This window comes from Salminus brasiliensis, chromosome 13, assembly GCF_030463535.1.
Source record: "Salminus brasiliensis chromosome 13, fSalBra1.hap2, whole genome shotgun sequence".
In the NCBI taxonomy this organism is placed as follows: domain Eukaryota; kingdom Metazoa; phylum Chordata; class Actinopteri; order Characiformes; family Bryconidae; genus Salminus; species Salminus brasiliensis.
The window spans coordinates 36217440-36233777 of NC_132890.1; the positions used below are offsets into that span (position 1 = coordinate 36217440).

At 42.8% G+C, this 16338-nt stretch overlaps 1 protein-coding gene across 4 annotated transcripts in view; it reads right to left on the reverse strand.

Moving 5' to 3' along the window:
• arhgap42b (Rho GTPase activating protein 42b) overlaps positions 1 to 16338 on the reverse strand; it is a 138534-nt gene that overhangs the window by 24553 nt on the left and 97643 nt on the right. For all 4 annotated transcript variants that reach the window (XM_072694581.1, XM_072694580.1, XM_072694583.1 and 1 more), the window contains exons 5-10: positions 15094 to 15195; positions 13293 to 13403; positions 6733 to 6837; positions 4893 to 5022; positions 1829 to 1929; positions 1635 to 1744 (exon numbers count right to left, since the gene is read on the reverse strand). In XM_072694581.1, the coding sequence (XP_072550682.1) occupies positions 1635 to 1744; positions 1829 to 1929; positions 4893 to 5022; positions 6733 to 6837; positions 13293 to 13403; positions 15094 to 15195 (659 nt within the window). The remainder of the gene's footprint in view (positions 1 to 1634; positions 1745 to 1828; positions 1930 to 4892; positions 5023 to 6732; positions 6838 to 13292; positions 13404 to 15093; positions 15196 to 16338) is intronic.

Below are 16338 nucleotides of genomic sequence, written 5' to 3' on the forward strand. Positions count from 1 at the left end.
ACTCTTAAGGCCCAGTCACACTAGCTTTCACACACACCTTTCAGGCCAAATAGGTACTTTATTGTCAGACAAATTTGCATAGTCATCCATAGTGAAACTGTCAATGGTGACCTCTGAAGTGGCACCCCTTTGTATAGCAACACTGGAGGTCCAGTGACTGTAGAAAACATGGATGCCATGGTTTCATGCTCTTTCCATTCTATAGAAATGAAGCCGAAACTGCCCGCCAAGTCTGCGCAGTAGAGACCAGAGGCGGAGCCACACTCGTCTACTCATTTGGTAGCCCCACCCTTCTCTCCTAGACCAAGCGTGTCTCAGACCACCTTCATTGAGCTTAAACTGCATAAGTATCGAGACTGTGATTTGCCCAAATGTGCTCTATTTGCTGGTTAATCTGGCAGAGAGTACAAAAGAACAATAATTTGGTGATATACCTAAAACATAACATTACATAAATAAATTAATTAATTAATGCCAATAAAATCACTGGAATGTCCTAATTTGCATTCTGTACTGCATTCTTCAACTTTCTTTACTTAGTGTTTTTCTTTTACTTAGCTTTACTTTAGTTTATGTATATATATATATATATATATATATATATATATATATGTATATATATATATATATATATATATAGTTATTATACTTATTTGTAAATGTTCAAGATCTGCATTATTATCATTAGGCCATGCTGGTTTGGTTTACTGTTATTGAAATGCTGAACATCAGCTGTTTTAGATGTTTACTTTTGGGTGTTTTTTAATGCATTTTGGTGGATTCTGGCTGGAAACCATTGTAGCAATCTGGCAACCCTCTATGTGATGCCCTCTGCTGTGTCATAGCAGCGAGCTCACACGCATGATGACGTGTCCGAAATCGTTCCCTAAGTTGTTGAATTCTGTTCCCTATAATAGTGCAGAAATACCTTATTGCTCTCAGGAGGGACTTTGCAGTTGTTACAGTTGCAACCATTTGTGTAAGATAAACACTTAATAAAATAATCAAATAAGGGGTGAAAACTGATTTCTCTGGAGATTAAAAGGGGAAATATTAGCACACGGACAACGAATAGCTGGATTTAGACACTGGAGATGGTAAGGTCAGTTTAGAGGAGGAAAATCTGATGGAAAATGGGCGGAGTTTTATTATTAAAACATATGAGGCGGATGGGCTGAGATGTACATCTTACTGCAACCAGGCAGCAGAGGCGTTAGACCTGTGGATGCTTCCCTCTTTGTTGCCCTTTTGAGAGATTTCTGTGTTTTCTACAGTCATTGTGAATTTTTAAAATGAAGAAATGCTCATTTTAGTGTAACTATAAATCAGTGTAATTCTTCCCTGTTGGTTAAAATTTAATGCATAAAAGAGAGGAACAGTAGTACACCGTCAGTCCGGAGCTACATTAGATGCTATAACTATCCTTACTTGGGTGGTTTTATTGTTTATGGTTGGGATTTAGCCAGTCAATTATCTGGTTCTGCATATTTCCCAAGGCGTGAACAGCACAATTCTAGTGTGACTGCAGCTTTAGAGAGCTTCTAAGATGGATTTAGCTTTGAGGAGTGCGAATTTACACTGCTGAACCAGCTAAGAACACAAGGGGGCGCACTGACGAAGCAATGACTACTCACCTCTCCACCACCTCGATGTCAAAACAGAAGCGTTTGTCAATGGAGTCCGTTTTCCTCCGGATACAGGACTTCAGCTTGAACATCTCTGTAGGGTTCAGCACCACACCGTTCTGTGAACGAGACGTGGAGGAAGACAGTAAGGGAGTCTGAGGCTGAATTCGAAGCCATGCCAGTGCTTCTGACCATCATCTCACCTGTTTAGCTGTGGCCTTGGCCTCTGTGTTGGTCATGGCAAAACTCTTGCTCCCTTTCTCATAGGTGCAGTAATGCCGTGTCCAGGTGCACCCCAGCGGTCCTGCAAGAAACATAAGCAATCAGCCTCTAATAGTGCTTAATGCTAGGGTCCAGCTTCTACTAGTGATGGTTTTAGAGATGACCCCACACCAGGTATCGAAGAGATACTGAATCCTAAAACTAAATATAGCCTTAAATATAACACACACACACACACACACACACACACACACACACACACATAGGTACACACACTTTTAAATGCTTGTCTTAACCATTATAAACCCCAGGGAGGGGAGGCCTGCGACCTCTCTCTATGCAAGTGTTACTTAATGGCCGCTAAAAGCTGACTACATGCTTATGTCTTGGTGGCCGATGATAGGATCCAACACATCATCCAGCACATCCAATCACAGCCGGGATTAAGCTTTAGAGACCCTCCCACATGACTCCCAAACCAAAATATGACTGACAGGAACTGGTGAGTAGACATAAAACACTTTATTAGCTACTATTAATCGAAACTAATCAATAAATTATTGATTACTAAATAAAAAACATTATAAACTGTTATTTTCTGAGCTGTTCATGAGTGACTGGTAAGATCAGTTATGGATAATATCCCCCCCCATCTTTTTACTGGATGATCACTGGTAGCCCGATTTATGATATTTGTCAATCTATAGCTGATTTTATTAATATATGTACTGTAGATGTCTAGCATTAGCCGACCAGCAGAGTTAGTCAGCTGACCAAATAAACCTGGCTAGACCTAGAGAGTCCTACATCACTGCTCCTTTCTTAATATTTGGTCCATTCCTAATATACATTACAAATATTTCATGTGTTTTGTGCAGTTTCTGTAAAACAATTTTCTAAATATATCATTTTAAAATATATATATTTTGTTTACTTTACATTTTTATCACATGCTAGATTTCTAATAATTAATATTAATAAAAATCTATATTTTATTTTGGGTCAAATCTGAGCAGGACCTCTGTTGGACATCCTGTGACACTAATATATATTTTTCTAGTGCGGACCACGCTCTGGGATGCGGAGAACAGTGACTGTGTGACACAGAGTTGGATTGAAAAGCAAGGTTATATAAGGGGCTTTACAGCCAGGAGGTGGAGTTCGGACTTTGTCCTTCTCCCAAAATTCAGTTACGTGTCATAACACTTTATTTTCCTAAATAATAATTAATTATATGTAAAAAAACAACAAATAAATCCCATCCAAATTCTGTCTCCAAACAACCAGGGTCCTGCTGCTTGCCATCAGCAGCTGGAGTGGGTGGGTTGGGTGTGTTAATGGCACCTCCTCCCCACATCACTCCTAATGTGATGCAGGTCAGCACAGGCGTCTGTTAGCTGTTGTATCGGAGCTAAGGAGCCACGCTTTCCTCAGAGCACAGTGACTACCTAGCGATGCTGCTGGAGACATGTGCTAGTCTTCACCCCCCTTGTGTTGGGGGCATTGCTAGTGATAGAGGGAGTTGGGTAATCCCACATTGACAGGGTTTGGGAATTGGCCTTCCAGATTCAGAAAGGCCAGCGTGTTAGGTTATTTATATAACCCACAAACGCTGGTTCTGTAATATAGTGACCTATCGTTTGGAAATGACAGAATGACTGAAATATTAATTAAAAAATATAAAAAGCAGCTAATAAAAACATAAAGTACCACTAATAATAACTTCATCACAATCATTACAAGGTCCAAACATCTACCTGAAGTGGTACATGTAAACTTATGCAAAGACAAATCTTTTTGGCATGATAATTAGCACCCAGCAGGGGGCAATGTTCCTCTTTTCCAGTGTCCGGTCCACTAGAGACACGTCTAAAAGTACACTCATAATCAAGCCACGTAAATCAATGTTTAGCCCTTCAGATAAAGCTCTTATTTTGGCATTTCCTTTGCTGTTTGAGGGCACATGAAAGCTTAGATGCGAGCTTAAAAGGGGCCACAGTGAGGAGAATTAAAACAGATGAAAGGACGGACACATCAAAGCCGACTGAAATGCACTTTGGCCACGCGGGCGAGACGCGGCCTTTGCTGGAGCCTGAGAAACTGCAGCTCGTTGCTTGTTGACTACAACCGTGACCAAACATAGTGCTCGGAAAAATGATGGTTTTCCTGTCCTCTGGCACTGAGAGGGAGAGGGACGGAGAGAGAGAGAGAGAGAGACAGCCAAAGAGACGAATATGTCCTTGTCTGCCAGTGCAAGAGGGACAATGAGTGATGATGTCACACAATAAACCCCATGTTCTGTAGATGCTGTAGATGTGTTTGCTATAATGTTAATGTTACAGCACTCCTGGACCTGGACTCTGAGATTACCGCATTGGCCATCGAGTGTCATACATACCACGGATTTAAAAAATGCCCCCCGTCCCCCTGTCCCCTCCCCCAAAAAAGGGCCTGTTTACACCTGATATTTACATGTGCTTAGTATCTGGATCTACTTTGACCGGGTTCTGTTTACACTTGTCATTAAAACGCGTCTCCGGTGAGACCAAATGAGATGAGATAAGATGAGATTTTTCTTTCCTGTGTAAAAAAACACAACAACGCTTCCTGTTTTCACTTTCTGTAAACAACAGTCCCTCATCAGAACAGAAAAAGGGTTTCGAGGAAGTTTAGAGGGTTTGGGTTGGTAATGGACCAATGGACGATTCTCACATTGCTGAAACGGCTCTATAATGTGAATCCGGCAGTTGTTCTTTACATTGTTTCACGTGTCATGATGAATGGACCAATAGAAATGCTCCAAAATAACGTTTCTGGAGATTGCTGGAGAGGTTTTTGCAGTAAGTTGTCGGGAGCCACAGCTTCAGCGCACCTCTGGAATTGCACTGGAGTGATGGACGCTTCTCAGCTGTGGTTGAGTCAGGACTGAGATCTAGTGACCTTCATGACCGTAGCATATGACTGGCCTCATTTTCAGCCCGTCAAACCCTCCGGTGAACACTTGGTACCCTGTGGACGTGGGCACTGCCCTGCTGAAAGACTCACGTTTCTCCTGGACATACAGGTATCCCTCCATGGTCCACTGGCCGGGGGGTTTCTGGTCCTGATCTGCTGATCTCACTCTCTTCATCAGCTTCTCCACCTCCTGCTTGGTGCTCAAAAAGTTGTTCCTTGTCTTTACAGACAGACAGACACACACACACACACACACACACACACACACATACACACAAACAGCTGCGTTTTAGCAGTGCCACAGAAAGCTGTCATGTCACCACAGTCTTCTCATCTTCTCTCTGACAGCACGGGGCGCTTTTAAGATGACAAGCAGAAGACTACCTAACAGGCAGGTACACATCCACTGCTCATCAAGTGCTGAGACAGAAGAGACGGGAGCTTTCTTTATCTCACGTTTCCAGCGAGGGTAAAGAATCTAATTTAAGCAGTCTTCCTCTTTCCTCTAATCCCCTCCTCCTCAACAGTACTCAGTCGGGACATCACATCACTTTGCATTGAAGCTACAATGCCCCGTACACCTCTCCTTCTGTGCGTGTCCCCTTCAGCCCCTCTGATAAGAGGTCATAAGGTCCCTCTTTATGACCAGGGGACAAACATCAGTAGGTAATTAATTAACACTACTACATTAAAAGAGAGCTATAACGTGAGATACTGGCACTGGTGTACTGCGGTCAAAGGAATGAGGTCACAGGCCGAGTAGAGATCAGTCTACCAGTGACAACATCTCACATCACTTCATTACTCTGATTATACCACAAGTCCGTTATCTATGTTTGTTGTTAGATTTAGGATAAAGAGGACAGGAAACGACCCGCTTAGCAACACTCCGCCAGGTAAAATAGTCCCATAGAGGTACAGTCCCATTCGGTTGGTCACCTCACTGCTAACACACCTCATCATCAGACTATGCTCTTCAGTCAGAGTAGTCGCTGGGGCAGTGGTGGGCTGGCGGTTAGAGCACCGGGCTACTGACAACAGGGTTGTGGGTTTGATCCCTTAGAACGTCTCTCAACTAATCACACTGTGGGGCGGAAGTAACTGTGGTAACAGCTTCTATACGTTCATTTACAGATAAAACCTGGTGAACAAGAATGGGCGTGGTTAAAAGTGGTGGCTCAGCAGTTAGAGCACCGGGTTGTGGGTTTGATACCCGGGCTCGTCAAGCTGTTGCTGTTGGGCCCTTGAGCAAGGCCCTTCACCCTCTCTGCAACCCCCGGGTGCTGCAGTAATGGCTGCCCACCGCTCCGTGTGTGTTTTTCTGCACTGATGTGTTAAAGACGGAGGCCAACCTGCAGCCAGCCACTAGAGGGCGTAAGAGACATTTCGGCTTCACTGATAGCATCCTGTTGTGTTAGTGTCCTACTGTCTGATACCGCTCTAAGAAAGATGTTCACTTCTATGGAATGAACACAGCAAAGGGGTCACAGAGCATACACACAGCACTGGACACAAGAAAAGCGCTGACCAGTGGCTCTGGATGATCTACTCTGCGGATGGCCTTTTCGAATGGAGAGAAAAAAAAGAAAAAAAAGAAAGAAGAGGAGACTTGTTCTCTAAAGCTAATCTCTTTTTCTTGTCTGCCAGCCACTTTTACTCGTCTATTTCCAGAGGCGGCATGTCAGGGTGTCTCGGGGAACTGCAGTGAAGGTGACTGAACAAGGTCACAAGAAAAACAAAGGGAGATATTTAGAACATGTATCATTTGCCTTCTGGCACTGAAGGGACTGAAATGCCAAACTCTTCACGGGCTATTTCTGCAGCTTTTGCGTCATTTGAAGAATCTTCAGAGACAGAGCGTGATCAGTTTTCCAGAGTCCTGGTTAAATGTGCTTCAATGGGAAACATGTAATGGTATGGAGGTACGTACATTCTGCAGGTTGAACTGGAGCTGCTGCTTGTAGGGCTCAAACTCGTGGGCCAGTTCGTACCCCTCATGGTAGAAATTGAACAGGCCCTGTAAGAAGGCCAGGAGCTGCAACAAACCACAAACAACAATGAGCAAATTTCACACAGTTTCCATAGTAATAGAATAATAATAGTAATAATTTTTATTTGGAGTTTGGGGGAAATGTTGTCCATGGTCTATGAAATACAATGGAAATGTTCATTTCCCTAAAACACACTGCCTAGAAACAGTAAAACCAGAGAAACTGATAATGTAGGGTGGCCTCTTAAGCTGTTTATATATATATGTATACATATATATATATATATATATATATATATATATATATATATATGAAAATCTCAATATAAATCTCAATTTTTGTCCATTTTTAGTTTTCTTCATGGTTTAAACCCTGTAGCTGCTTCTTTACAATATATAAATAACTCTGGATGAATGAACCAATAGAAATGCTCGAAATTACTTGGAATGAACTCAGGAATAAATGTTTCTCATTGGACATATGATCAAATGTCATATACAATTTAGTATATATATTTAATACACACACACACACACACACACACATATATATATATACATATATATATAAACAGCTTAAGAGGCCACCCTACATTATCAGTTTCTCTGGTTTTACTGTTTCTAGGCAGTGTGTTTTAGGGAAATGAACATTTGCATTGTATTTCATAGACCATGGACAACATTTCCCCCAAACTCCAAATACAAATATTTGCTATTTAGAGCATTTATTTATTTGCAGAAATGACAACTGCTCAAAAACTGCTCAAATAGTGCAGAGAAATGATGATAATAATTATAATGTAAAGAAGTTATTATTCAGATTTAAACACAGTGCTAATATCTGAACTTTGAGAGCATTCAGAAATCACTATTGGGAAATAACCTCGACGGCCAATCACAGCTCTCATGTCTCGGCCGGCTCTCCACTGGTCTTTCACATTGCTGTTGGGACTTTTTGGGACTTTGCCATTCATATTCTGCAGATTCAGGAAACTCAGCTTTGTTTGATGAAAGGTCTGGAAATAAAATGACAGCCAGACACGTAGAGATGCTAATTTAAGAAAAAATAAATTCTAAATTGTATATCCAGATCTGCCATAACTGATAGCATCAGTGTCGGACACGAGAGGTTCCAATTTCCGATACCCGTACCCTCCATTTCAAACACTGTGTGCCGGACTCAGTGTACACATCATCTCTAACACAGTCACTATTCGCAATGTCCCAACAGCAGAACATGCTGATTTCCAGTGCTTCACTATAAGTGTGGTAGACACAATCCACGAGGAATCTTTACAAACTGAACCCTCAACAGACTGGTTTGCTTTACTGAGGAGGACTATGACGTTCAGGTCAAGGGCCTGTGAGAGTTCCAAAGCTTCAGTCTGTCTCTTCATGTGTTTCAAAGCACATTTTGGCAAGGCACAGGTTTCTTCTGAAATCAAGAGAATGAATAAGAGTTAATTCTGTCTCTACTGTCCAGAAAGAAACATTGCTGTGAGGATTTGACTGTATTTAGCAACAAGAGCATCAGTGAGGTCAGGATGTTGGATGATGATCGCCACCCCACCTCATCACCCCCAACCCATCCCAAAAGTACTGGATGGAGCTCCACCACCATCACTATTCCAAAAAAACACAGTTCTTCCACTGCTCCACAGCTCCTCAATGCTGGGGGGCTTTATTTATACCTCTACTAGCCCACACCTGGCATTATTAGGCAGCATGGTGCCCAAAGGTTCATGGTGTTTATTGATCTGCTCCAGAGAGTCCTATTCTATTGGCAGTACTTCTCTACAGGGACTAGACAAGTTGTGTGTGTGTGTGTGCATTTGCACATCTGAGTCAGCAATGGGTGCAAGTTAAAGTAGCCGAATGCATTCTTTTGAAAGGGTGTCCATAAATATTTGAACATATAGTGTTGGAAAAGCCATAACTTCGCTTAGCTTCAGCCTTCATTCTGCTGAATTTATTCTTTGCTCAACTGATGCAATACTGCCTGGGCCACTGGCAGCCTAACAATCCCATACATCCCATGATTAAGCCACTCCAATGCTTCACAGTTGGCAGGGTGTTCTTTTCATGAGCTGAGAGTCCACTTTTTCGTCCACTCAACACGTTCGTTGTGGTATCATCCATCAACAGCCCTCATTTCCCACAGTTATCTGGCTTCTCTTAAGTTTTGAGATAAGGTCAGAGTGAAGTTTTCATTGTCCAGTTTTTCTCTTTTTCTCCTAATTTGGTGATGCTCAATTAACAAGCCTTTTCGGGCAGCCGGCTCCACCACTCCCGGACCATAGTGGTAGCACATTGGACCACTGAGCCACTTGGAGCAAGCAATGCTGCTGATCACCAGGCCCCCACCACCACCGCCACCCATGCCAGACCAGCTGCACACCCTCCTACCACTGCTACCTGTCTAATGACCATGTTAAAACCTAAATGGACTCTTAACTATCTGCCACTATTAATATCCCCACTATTACCCATCATTACTCTGACCATCACTGCCATGACTATATTCAGTTCTACTACACCATGATTATTATATTATGATTATGATCAGAGCAGTTTAACAGTTTAGATGGTTTAATAACTTTTATCAATAATTTATCAATAGTTCTGATCAGAGGAGGGTAGATGGGTCGGGTCCCTCTTGTGAGTCTTGGCTCCTCCCAAGGTTTCTTCCTCCAGCTCTGAGGGAGTTCTTCTTTGCCACTGTGGCCGTTGGCTGCTGACTCGGGGTCTTAGTTTTTTTTATGTCTTTTTCTGTTGTTGATTTCTTGTTTTTAACTAATTACTGATTGTGTGAAGCTGCTGTGTGACAATAACAGTAATAAACAGTAATAAAAACTACAGCGGCACTGACACTGTGCTAATGTTCAGCAACTGCTATGGTAAGACTCAGCAGCACTAGGGGGGTTCAGACAGCGGTCTTTAAGCTTTAAAGCTGCCGCTGCGGCACCATGAGTCTGCAGATTAGGCCGGCACGTGGGGCCTCCTTCGAGGGTTGGAGAGGCTTCTCCAGCGCGAGGCCATAAACACTGCTGCTGTCACACTCGGCCCGGAACTTTCCCTGCCTCATATTGAACCCTTACTCACAGTTCGGAAAGTGCTGGCATAAATACGCTTAATGACTGCGGATGAGTCACCTAATTCATGGATGTTTTTACCGTAAGCAAGGTCGAGTGCTGCCTTATAGCCGGCTTGGCGCGAGCGGCCGGGAGATTTACGCCTCGGCTGTGTGTTTGCAGGAGCTCGCATCAGAGGATGTAAACAAACGAGAGAGCTCGAGAGCCACTTAGTTTCCATCTCACGCTCTCAGCGTTTTAATACCTGAGAACTTAATGCTTCCTTCCTTAAGATGTTGGCATTAACTGTCTCCAACACACACACACACACACACACACACACAAGCTCTTCCTGATTTACAGGGGCTTTGCTTCAGCATTCAGTTCATTAATGGAGAGCTGATTGTACTCGGAGCACAAATTCACAACTTTCCTTTAACCCTTCTGTTATGTTCAATGTAGTAAAGACAATTTTACACACTTAAGCATTAAAAAGGTAATTAAAAAGCATATTTTTATATCTATTTAACGACAAATTCCATTTTTCATCATTATTTTACATTTTATTCAATTTTCTTCCCCAAATTTACTGGAACGGGAACCCACTCGTAAGTCCTTTCCCGCAATCACATAAAGATCCCTACAATATGAGGGTGAGGACTGACACATGCCTCCTCCCACACACGTGCAACCAGCCACCGCCTCTTTTCCAACTGTGGCTGTTTGTCAACCAACACCACCGGTCAACCAACGCGCTCAGAGGAAAGCACCGAGTACCCAGCTCTGCATCGGCTAGCAGACGCCCCTGTGTGTGGGGACAAGAGAGAGACTTATACCCACTGTGGAGAGAACAAGGCCAATTGTGCTCTCTCAGGCTCTGGCTGCTGATGGCAGACAGCATGACTCAGCAATCCTCTGGACATAGTGGCAGTTGCCTTAGTCCAGGGGACCATTTGAAGCCAAGTTGATGGTTCATCTAAAATAATTAACTACACATTCAAAAGGTATTATCTTTTAAATAAATTTGATTCACTGCTTCCACTTTTCCCCCATTTATAATATAGTTCTTTAATAAAATTCTCTCTTCAAACACATTAAATTTATAATTTATAATAACAAAAAAATTATATAATTATAATGTAGTTCTTTAATAAAACAGGAGGGTTAAACCCAACCCAAATAAGCTGTAGCCTGTTGGTCATCTGCCCTGAAGGTCTCCTAATCCACCATCGGAAGAAATCTTCACGAGCAGAAATACAGAGGCCATACCACAAGACAAAACCCCATCAGCAGCAGCAAAAATCTGAATTCCAGATTGGAATTAGCAAAGAAATACAAAGAGAGAAAGTTAACCTCTTAACCAAAGTGTGAAGGAAGAAAGGACTAGTGATCCAAAACATACAGGCTCATCTGTCAAGCATGGCGGAGGTAGTGTCATGGCTAGGGTTCGCACTGCAACATCCGGAACAGGCTCGATAGTCTAAGACGGCTGAAGCAGTGGAATGATTTCAGACTTCTACAGAAACATTCAGTCTTCCAGCAGAGAGAACTGGATCCAGGCTGAGGAACTTCATCACATGGTGAGACGGACTGTAGCCTGTCATTTGTTCGTCAGCCTTGTAGCTCCAGTGCAAAACTAAAGAAGCAAATGTCAGACAGCAAACATGCCGTGACTGATCGACTACATCTGGGGTACGAGGACACGACTGTGTACATCTGGATTTCTGCCAACTTTCGTTTAATGCTCATAGTATGGTTTATACTGGAGATGTCTCACAGATTACAAACATGATGGAGTCGGATTCAAACATGATGCACAAACAGCACACGCCAGCAGTGTGTGTGGGCTGGACAGCATGGTGGGATTTCATTTTGAGATTTTAGCTGGAGATATCAATCAATCAATCAATCAATCAATCGATCAATTGGTCCTTATCTTAATTCGGAGTACATGAGCACACGGACAGTGACCCTCATTCGTCCCTCAATGTAGCTGTATAATTTGTATAATATTTAAAAATTCCTAGAGAGCAGAAATCCAATTTAGCAAAAAGTAAAATAGTAAAAATTACAAATCAAAGAGCAAAAAATGAAAATGTAAAACAAAACAACTTAAACGTTGAAAAAAACTAAAAATAACAGTTTAGAAAATAAAAGAATGGTAAAATAAATATAAATAAAAGGTAAAAAGTAGTAAGTTAGTTAGTAAGTTAGTAAGTTCTATGAAACTGCTATCAGATCAAGTGGTCCCAGGCTGAGTGGAGGGGGTTAGAGACTAAGTATTTGGTGTTTGGTAAATGGTTGAGTGACACCAGCCAGTGCAGCTTCCCTGTAGTAAATCCCAGTGCTGTAGCTAAGTGTTCCCAGTTTCCCAGATCATCACATGGTGACTCTGCTCCTCATACAGTGGATGATTTACTCACGGCTGGTTTGAAAGCTGTTAGTGTCCAGATGGCCCAGTTATCATAATGATGCACGACTTGTGAAACGTGCTGAATATTTTTGCAGGGACATGAGTGTGTGTGTGTACATGTGTGTGTACATGTGTGTGTACGTGTGTGTGTGTGTTTATGATTTCTTTGGGGCAGAAATGTCCAGAGTTTGTGGGAAAACCAGAAGAAAGTAAAAGAGATTTCTTTTTGGTTACTGATCTCAGGAAATGAAAACACACCTGGTGCAGGTAAAGTAAAGGTGCATGTATCTGTCACTGTACTACATACAGCAAAATGTGTCCTCTGTATTTGACCCATCTGTGGTAGTGAACACACACACACACACACACATACTAGTGAACTAGAGGCAGTGAGCACACCCACCCACCCCAGAGTAGTGGGCAGCCAACTCCAGCACCTGGGAAGCAGAGAGGGTGAAGGGCTTTGATCAAGGGGCCAACAGTGGCAGCTTGCCGAGCTACCGGGTATCGAACCCACAACCCTGTCATCAATAGCCAGACAAATGTCCATATCTGTCTATATTTCTGTCCGTTTTTAGTTGCCTCCATCGCTTGAACCCTGTAGCTGTACACTTTGTAGATGGATGGACCAATAGAAGTGCTTTAAAAAACTTAAATTTTACAATTTTATAGACTTTATGGAGGGGGGCAGTGGTTAGAGCTCCTGGCTATCTATGACAGGGTTGTGGGTTCGATACCTGGGCTCAGCAAGCTGCCACTGTTGGGCCCTTGAGCAAGGCCCTTCACCCTCTCTGCTCCCGGGCGCCCACCAGTGTGCTCACTGTCCACTGTTTGTGCTTCACTGGTGTGTGTGTGTGTGTGTTGCTGCACGGATGGGATAAAAGTGGAAGCCAAATTCCGTCTGTGTCCATCACAAATGGTCAATATGGTTGTCTTGGGCCAATATTTATGTCTACCCATAATGCATATGGGTACAGATGTGCCTCTGTGTGTGTAAATGCACTGGAAGATCTTACCGGCTCAACAAACTCAAATTTCTTCTTCTCCTGGACCTCCTGGATCTTAAAGACGTACTCCAGCGAGGCATCATAGAAAAGCTGCCTCTCCTTATCAATCTGGGTGTCAGCCTGCGAAGCAACAAAGAGCGGCGTTACCGTGGCGACAGAGAGGAACTCATGCCGCCTCACTTGATGCAGTCATTTGGTCGTGTTTGTGTTGAGGTTAATGGTTACATCAGTGGCTTTTGGCTCAGATCCGGCTTCTGCGTAAACAGAGAAGCACCTGGGCACAAGTACCGACACCTGGCTTAGACTTAGAGGGCCTGTGCCACATCTACCCTCTGTGGCCAATCAGAATTCTGTATTGAACATCTGCATTTAGCAGCTCTGTAATGTTAATGTTAGGGTGTGCTCCACATCTGGAACTATACCTATTCTGTAGTAAAGGCAAGGATGATTATTTACCGAACCACGAGAGCCCCAAGAGTCATGTGAATGCTTAATTGGTGGATTGGTGGAGTCATGTGCATGCTTAATTGGTGGATTGGTGGAGTCATGTGGATGCTTAATTGGTTCATTTCCTGGTTAAATGGTTCCTCATACAAATCCTTTCTAACATCACTCTCAATAGCTCCAAAAAGGGTTCCACTACTGTAGGTAGGTAAGGTAACCCTTAATATGCACTCAACAGAATAGCTGGCAGGCAAATATGAACAGAGACTAGACCAGATGACCAGACCTCTAAAATACTGACTAATACTGACTGTATTTTTTCATTACTTTTATTGATATATTTTAGCCATCTTTGCAAAAAACAACATTTGAACAATACCTTCTGACTGTCAGTATATGTTCTATTATACACTAGTAAAATAGACAAAAGTATTTGGACACCTGCTTATTAATAGTTTCTTCCAAGAGCTTACCCTGCTTTTGTTGGAGTAACTGTCTCTACTGACCAGAGAAGAAGACTTTCTACTAGATTTTGGAGGAAGATTGCTGTGAGGATCTGACTGCATCATCCCATAAGTACTGGATGGAGTTCCACCATCCATCATTCCAGAGAACACAGTTCTTCCACTGCTCCACAGCTCCTCAATGCTGGGGGCTTTATACCCCTCTAGCCCACACCTGGCATTAGGCAGCATGGTGCCAATAGGTTCATGATGTTTATCTGCTCCAGAGAGTCCTATTCTATTGGCGGTACTTCTCTATCCTAATGTTGCTAACAAACACTGGACTTGGATTGTCACCAATGTTACCTTGATCAATATGTGCTCAAGCCTGAACAAATTTACTTTAAAAATCAGCAAAAATCTAATTCCAAATAGATGGTATGTAATCAATTAATTGTCCAATTGGGACAGTTGCTCAAAAAAGGGGGCCTGACGTCCAGCTATGCAGAGAATATTCTTTTTGTTAAGATTATTGATTTAAGATTTGGTGAGTTCAGAGATAAAAATATAAATAAATATATAAATAGTTCACTGTTTATTACCAATGATTCTGAAATATAAGACCAGATGAAGACAGGCAAAATATACTGGTCTTTTTCCTCGTCAGTGGATTATCTATTACTTATTTTATATTTTTCTTGTCATCAACAAACTAAGAACAAATCCCTCATATATCCTGGACTTGGCAAAATTCTGAAGAAGATTCTGACTGTGATTCATCGTCCTTAAAGCACTGGATGTACCGTCTCAGACAGGAGAGGCAGAAGTGGCGTCACCCCAGAGCACTTAATCACGGCCGCCCAGGTCTGGGATTCAGGAGGTTGCTGAATATCCCCCGCCTGCCGAAAGCTCGTCTGACTCACCTCTTGGAGCAATGAATCCTTTTTCTTGGAGGACAGGTTGAGGTGCTTCTCAAGGGTTGAGTAGTACTTCTCCGTCTCTTTGTCAAACTTCTTTTTCCCTTCCTGTAGCAGGTGGAGAACAAACAGAGGTGAGTGGATCGGGTAGCGTGGAACATAAAGTCCATAAATGAAGAAATCTTAAAGAACCGGTTTGGCCAAAAATCGAATAAACATGATTTATCATATGATTTATTACCCCAGAGACAGCTGATCAGCCAAGATGTTTGATATCTAGAGCTCATTTCTTCAGCTTATAATAGCAGATTATTATTAGAAGGTTTCTGATATTTCTGTCATTAGAAGTTTGTTTATTTAGTTAAAAATGGGGGGTGCTAGGCTAATGCTGCTAACAAACATTGGGCCAGACTCAATATTATCCTCATTCGAGGCATGTTGAGACTCCACAAGGCCTCTGAAGGTGTCCTGCTGTGGTCTCTGGAACCAAGACTAACGTTAGCAGCAGATCCTTTACGTCCTGTAAGCTGTGAGGTGGGCGGGGCCTCCATGAGCATCAATAAGCCCTAGGTACCCATGACCCTGTAGCTGGATCAGCGGCTGTCCTTTCCTAAACCACTTTTGGTAGGCCCTGTCCACTACATACCAGAAACACAGCACATGACTGACCTGGTCGTCTAGAACATCACATCCAACTTATCCCGCCCCCTTTTCCCTGCTTTTAACCAATCGCGTTATTGTACGGCTGATTTTTTATTTATTTAATTTTTTTGTCAAAGCAGATGTCAAATTTGAAAAATTCCTTCGTCGAATCAGTTTTACTACTTCTGAAGAATTTGTCAACATCAATTGAATCACATCAACGCTGCGGCTGCGTCTGGTCCAGCAGCATCTACTGACCTCAGCACATACTCTTACAGAACCTCTCGATGCTGAGGTGGCTCAGCTGTCCTGTTTCCCCAGCTACCGCTTATCCCCTCTGCTTTTCTCCTCCGCTCAACTCTCAAGGTACGAAGTAGGGGAAGTAGGAAAGGAGTGGGAGGACAGCAGCAGATGCGAAACTTTCTGGACGCGGCCTGTGCATCGCTGGTGCGTCCTCTTATAGAAAATGAATGACTTCAGGCCGCGAGTTGAGGCGTCTGTCGAGACGGGGGTGTGCATAGACATGACCTATGAGTCAGACTATGACAGCTGAACTGTGTACAGTTTACAGGAGCACAGCGTTGTTACTAGGACAGTAAGAACATACTG